The sequence below is a fragment of the Garra rufa genome, chromosome 3 (genome assembly GCF_049309525.1).
Source record: "Garra rufa chromosome 3, GarRuf1.0, whole genome shotgun sequence".
Taxonomy (NCBI): domain Eukaryota; kingdom Metazoa; phylum Chordata; class Actinopteri; order Cypriniformes; family Cyprinidae; genus Garra; species Garra rufa.
In genome coordinates this window covers 61,019,774-61,026,720 of record NC_133363.1, presented here as the reverse complement: position 1 = coordinate 61,026,720, position 6,947 = coordinate 61,019,774, and the positions used below count along the sequence as shown (strand labels likewise).

Here is a 6,947-nt window from a genome sequence, read left to right as displayed (position 1 = left end):
TGAAGTATGGAAACTCATATCCGATGAATGGTCTTTTATCTTCACATCCAAATGCAATCAAACTGATAACAATCATTTTTGTGACTCTGCTTCCTGCTTCTGTGAATCAAAAAGATCAGCACTACTTTCTCATGAGCAATAAGTACAGATTAGACTGTTATCAGTATGTCTGTAAAGAGTTTTATCCTACATTTTTGGTTTTCATGTTGGTTTATGAAGTTTCATTCCCAGAGGCATGTCTGCTGTTATTGTGCTCAACAAAATTTCAAGACAACAGCTGAATTTCTTTAGAAAGCGGACTCTTAGAAGCTCCCACATCTCGCATCAGGCTCTCATTAAAACGTTTGGCAGTTTAACCAATTCTTATCTATCTGGACTGCAATCATATATTGTGAAATGTAGTATGCAAAACAAGCTGCTGGGTACAATGGTTTCTTGTGAAAATGTTACTCATCTGCAAGGAAACTGTGCTCAATTAAACTTTCTATAAGATTTTTTTTTTTTATTTCAAAACATTCTCCATACATTACAGATTATACATATCGGCAATTACAGGCAACACCAAAACTATGACAGTATCAGTATAAAATGAAAACGATGAATCAGTGCACAAGATAGTATCTGTAGTGTAGCAGACACATTTTGGTACATCTTAAAATAATTGTCAGGACAAACACATATTACTTAAAATGAGAGGTTTAGAATACAAGACAAACAAAAGATGTCAGAGACGGCAAAACTAGTATAAAAGTGCTAAAACTCTTCTAGAGAGTCTTGCAAGTAGTGAGAATGAAAGAAATGTTAGTTAACAACGTAACGTCTTCTACTCTGTCTTGGTCACTCGCTCCTTTTTCTCAATGAAGAGAACCAGTTTTTTAACCCATGGTGTCCTGGGATTCAGACAGATGCTCTCTCCACTTGATAAACCAGCACTGAAAGATTAAAAAAAAAAGATATTTATGTAGAAGGCTCAAGTGAGTAAAAAGTAATGAATACTTTTATTCAGCAAGGATGCATTAAATATTAGGCAGCACAGCTGTTTTCACCATTTTCACCATTAATAATAAGAAATGTTTATTGAGGAGCAAATCAGCATATTAGAATGATTTCTGAAGGATCGCCTGGAGTTATCATGCTGAAAATTCAGCTTTGCATCACAGGAATAAATTATGATTTAAAAATATACTCACATAGAAAATTGTTATTTGAAATTGTAATAATATTTTACAGTATTACTGATTTTACTGTATTTTTGATCAAATAAATAGAGCCTTGGTACGCATAACAGACTTCTTTCAAAAACACCTCAGCAGTGAATTTATTAGGTTTTTGGTTTAAATAAAAATCATTGGTTTTCATATTCAACCAGATGTGAAAATATGTGACCCTGGACCACAAAACCAGTCATAAGCAGCATGGGTATATTTGTAGAAACAATACATTGTATGGGTCAAAATTATCTATTTTCTTTTATGCCATTTATCCGAAATATCTTTCGGATATTAAGATCATGTTCCATGAGAATATTTTGTAAATTTCCTCCCGTAAATATATCAAAACCTAATTTTTGATTAGTAATATACATTGCTTAGAACAACTTTAAAGGTGATTCTCTCAATATTTAGATTTTTTTCCAGCCTCAGATACCAGATTTTCTAATGTTACCAAATATGGTCCTATTCTAACAAACCATACATTAATGGGAAGCTATTATTTCAGCTTTCAGAAGATGTTAAATGTCAAAACTTAATTTTTGATTAGTAATATGCATTGCTAAGAACTTCATTTGAACAACTTTAAAGGTGATTCTCTCAATATTTAGATATTTTTCCACCCTCAGATACCAGATTTTCAAATGTTACCAAATATGGTCCTATTCTAACAAATCATACATCAATGGGAAGCTCTTATTTCAGCTTTCAGACGATGTTAAATGTCAAAACCTAATTTTTGATTAGTAATATGCATTGCTTAGAACTTAATTTGAAAAACTTTAAAGGTGATTCTCTCAATATTTAGATTTTTTTCCACCCTCAGATTCCAGATTTTCAAATATTACCAAATATTGTCCTATTCTAACAATACATCAATGGGAAGTTTTTATTTCACCTTTCAGACGATGTTAAATGGCTTATGACTGGTTTTGTGGTCCATATGTAAATAATGATCAAACAACGAAATTCATGCTTACTATATAAGTTATTATAGGCCTATAAAGTAAAGTCAAACACATTCTCAGACATTTACAATCCATTTACAACATCCAGTCTCATAACTGAGAGGTGAATCGAAGTACCAGAGAAAACGACACGTGACTGGTTTAAGGACAATACCGCCGCTCCCTATACGCAGAGTACGCAGTCTGCGTAGGGCACCAACTCCCAGGGGGGCACCATCCCAGCTGCTATATATAAAATATATATATTTTATATTTTATATATATTTTATATAAAAATATAAACGTATATATTGCATTTTACGGTGAACGCAGAGTAGGCTAGTAAGAACACGTGATGACCCGCCCTCACCTCTGTTTACGGCTGCCTATTTGGCCAAAAATTATGATAATAATTGATGGACAATATGCCTGGTCCTGGAAAAAAGACATCAAAAGTCCGGCGCCGAGAAACGAAAGAAAAAAAAGCCCAAGATGAAGCCCGTGCATCACTTTCAGGTGCGTTCATAATCCTGTGAAACTTTATTTTATTCTGTCGACGTTAATAATGTGTTTTAATGTCGGTAATAATTTCACGACTAAAGCATCTTTCTTAATATGAATAGCCCAAGCAGATCTAAGTAAACACGGTGACTTAAAATGCATTATATTAAAACACAGAAGCAATTATGATTATTGATTAATAAATAACAGTGTTAAAATACATAATCTAATACAAAATTAACAGTTCACATTACAATTTTAATAGAAATGCCTGAAAAGGTCACCAAAGGCCTGGTAAATGCAGTTGTTACACTTACATGATGATCGAATTCCTTGTGTAATATTGACCAAACATTTAAAATATCCACAAAATCTTTCCTATCATTTCCTCAACAAAAATATGTGGACATCATAACCCTTGTCTGCTTTATTGTCAAAGTCTGCTTTATTGTAAACTTTGAACTTTGGAAAGCTCCAGCAGATGACAGTGTTGATTTTATTTCAGTCTATTATTGTTTATTTGATTAAGATTTCACATTTTGAAATGTTTTATTTAAAGTGTAATTTTAGTTTGTATTTTTTGCTGTAGAGCTACAATTGTAATTTATAAATGATACAATTTATTTATGTATTTACTTTTATTTAAATAAAGTTCTATTTTGGCCCCTATAGTAGGTGTTTTTTTTTTTTTACTTCCGTAATATTTGCACAAAAGGGGCACAAAAGTAAATTTCTGCTTAGGGCACCCATTTGGCCTGCAGCGGCCCTGTTTAAGGAAATACTTACATCACCTCGGTAGTCTTGCAATGCGGGCCTCTCGGAAGGATCACCACGCGCCGCAAATTCTCCTGCGGGATGATCCGCGACTCCAGTTTCAGACACACGCAGCGGCTGTTGTAACCCGCGCCGAGAGGCTGCACAGCTGAGGAATGAGGAAGGAATGACACCGTTAGTCGGCTGGGAAAGTGTGTCCAGCCATTACACAACTGCAAAACTGACATGTGATTAAACGGTCTTGTGCAAACAAGAATATGTAAAATAGTAGCGTGCAACAGTTTTAAGGAAATGTGAAGCAAAGTCATAACGGTTCCACAGAAGATGCTGAAATGTAGATGATATAGCATAGGAGGACTCACATGAGAGTCACCGGCCACATTTCGAATGAAACACACATTTGAATATAGTTTTTGCCTTGAAATAACAGTTTCAAAGTCACTGTGGCGACGGTCGCTTTTGAATCAGTGCTCCGGAGCATGTATTAAAAACCCGCCAAAGTCACGTGAACAAATTTTGAAATTTCAACGGTTTTAACCGCTAGTGGACGATCTCTGTAAATCAGGTATTTGTTTATTCATGGATAAAGGATTTCAATGTTAGTGGGAGTTTTTGTCCTAACTAGCTGCTATGGCAACACGCAAAAAATTCTATTTTAGAAATGGTTTCTATTCCTGCGACATTGCGGCTGTTGGAACAATATGACAAAGAAAATCTCAGGTACTGATTAAGTGCTTTATTCAGTGTTAAAAGTGTCTAATGTGAGTTTTAATATCATTTTGCGTGACATACTGAAAGCAACAACAGATAGTTTACCTCAGATCTTAAAAATAAATTAAACATGCATGTTAAAACTGTGAACTGTAAGCCAACGACTGTATTTCATAACAAAGATGAAATCAGTCACTCAGTATGTGCTTTCACTAATGTTAAAAAGGATTAATATTTATGAATTAGATTCTCGCTTCTGAGTGACTGTGATATTTGAGTAATTCTGTCACATTGCGTGTATTTAGGACACAGAGAAAGTCTGTATTTACACTGCAAGTCTTAACGCGCAGATTTGATCTTTTGACCATATCAGATTTTTGGGCCTGCCTGTTTGCATTCACTTTAGAAACAACTGATAGGTCTATTCAGTATCTGTGTTTACAATAATTCCCGCCAAAAATGATTGTCACTGAACATAGTTTTGCCTTGAAATACCAGTTTCAAATTCATTGCGGTGGCGCTCGCTTTTGAATCACGTATTAAACAAAAAGCCAACAAATTTTACAATTTTACAAATTTTACAATTTCAACAGTTTCAACTGCTAGTGGACGATCTCTGTAAATCAGGTATTTATGTATTTATTTATTGATAAAAAGTATCTTTTCCATGTTATTCTGAATTTTTTTCCTAACTTAGCTGCAAAAGTGACACACAAAAATTCTATTTTAGAAACGGTTTCTATTTCTGCGATGTTGCGGCAGCTGGAACAATATGAAAATGAAAATCTCAGGTACTGATTATGTGCTTTATTCAGTGTTAAAAGTAGGGCTGTGCAATTAATTGAAATTCAGTTTCGAATTCGACTTTAAACGATTATGAAAATACAATAATCACGCTAAAATCACCTCTATAAAGGTCCAATTTCACATGCAAACTGGTAAAATCATGTAGCATGACTTGGATAAAATGAAACGTGCTTGATTTCTTAATCTTTATTGCACTGTTCTTAATCTTTATTGCACTTTATTGCACTTTATTGCACTTTATTGCACACTGTGTATGCGTTCAGAGACGGAACAGAACATAGACAAGTAAAGTGAACGTTTAGCTTAAGATGCATGCATATACATGTCAAAATGCAGCGTTTGGTGATTATTCGTGTAAACCTTCGTCAGTTGTGTCTGGAATTAACGTAAACAGTTGACAATGAAAATACGTGTGTAACAGCATTTTGCATCCGTTAATGTTAATCAAGCAACAAAAGACAAAGACAAAATCACTCACTGCTCTTGACGGAGGGATTTTTGTAGTTTTTAGAAGAAACAAAGCATGTTTAATTCTCACAGTGAAGACTATGCTGTTGTATTTTACATTCAATTAATTACATTAAATTTCTTTTTTTCTATTGTATTGCTATGTTTAAATGAATCAATCATATAAAGTTCCAGACCCACTCTTAATCTTGTTAAATAATTGCGATTACACTATTGACCAAAATAATCGTGATTATGATTTTTACCATAATCGAGCAGCCCTAGTTAAAAGTGTCTAATGTGAGTTTTAATATCATTTTGCGTGAAATACTAAAAGCAACAACAGAAAGTTTACCTCAGATCTTAAAAATAAATTAAACGTACGTTAAAACTGAATTGAGTGCAAATCAACAACCGTATTCCAAAACAAGGATATCAGTCAGTCAGTATGTGCATTCACTAATGTTAAAAAGGTTTCATATTTATTAATTAGATTAGAAACTTGTCCATTTCATTGGGAGTGCAGTGAGTGCGGTTCTCGCTTCAGAATGACTGTGATATTTGAGAAATTCTGTTGCTTTACGGTGTAGTTAGGACACAGTGAAAGGCTGTATTTACACTGCAAGTCTTAACGCACAGATCCGATCTTTTAATTCGATATCCGTTTTTTTAGCCTGCCTGTTTACATTCATTTTAGACATGACTAGTAGGCCTATTCGATATCTGTGTTTACAAAAATTCCTGCCCAAAATGATTGTCATTGATTACAAGTAGCACCAAGATGATATTTAAATAAAAATTTGAATGAATTAACGAGAGAGAAAGCGAACAAGTGAAGCTTGATGGTTTGATTACCAAATTTCCAAGTTATCACATCATTGCTAAGAAATATTATGTAGCTTTGCGAAAAAAAAAATTGGATCTTGTGCAGATTTTTGTGTTTACGATCTATGTCAGATGTTAGCAAAAAAAAAAAAATCAGGTTTTTGTCCCAGTGTAAATGCAGCCAGTTAAAATAAACCAATAAAAATTAAAAATTTGTCCTGCTGGCTGATGGCCAGTGGAACAGATTTCGACATGGTAGAGCATTAACAAACCAGCTAATTAAAGCCAAATAAATAAACAGATAGTGAAGATGAAGCTTACCATCGGACAGAATGATGCTGGCTCCAATAACGGTTAAGATCAGGAAGGCGTTCATGATAGCTGTATCTTTTGCAGTTGAGTTGATTTCTGTGTAGAACACTCTGAAGATCAGATTCTAAAATTTGGGCTGCTGCATGGCCTTATATATTATGATTTCAAAGGCCTCGTGATCAACAAAGTAGTGAGGTTAGTTCACTTCCCCATTCGTTCTGTGTGTGTTTGTGACTGTGTGTAAAGGCTAATGTGTAAATATGTGGTTTGGATCTGTTCACATGTTCATCAGCCGTCTGTCATCTGGACACATCTCATGTTCGGCCAGGTTACCACGTTCAAAATCCCCCTGGAGTCCCGGACTGTTTTAAACCCCAAACTTATACGTCAAGTGCATGATTTGCATGACTGC

At 34.4% G+C, this 6,947-nt stretch overlaps 1 protein-coding gene across 1 annotated transcript; it reads right to left on the bottom strand.

Annotated features, from left to right (window-relative positions):
* Window positions 1–501: 501 nt before the first annotated feature.
* cxcl19 (chemokine (C-X-C motif) ligand 19) lies at window positions 502–6,638 on the bottom strand. The gene is made up of 3 exons (XM_073837641.1): window positions 6,545–6,638; window positions 3,446–3,581; window positions 502–932 (listed from the first exon to the last, which is right to left on the bottom strand). The coding sequence occupies exons 1-3, from the start codon at window positions 6,597–6,599 to the stop codon at window positions 824–826; spliced, it is 300 nt and encodes a 99-aa protein (XP_073693742.1). The 5' UTR covers window positions 6,600–6,638; the 3' UTR covers window positions 502–823.
* Between the last annotated feature and the right edge of the window lie 309 nt (window positions 6,639–6,947).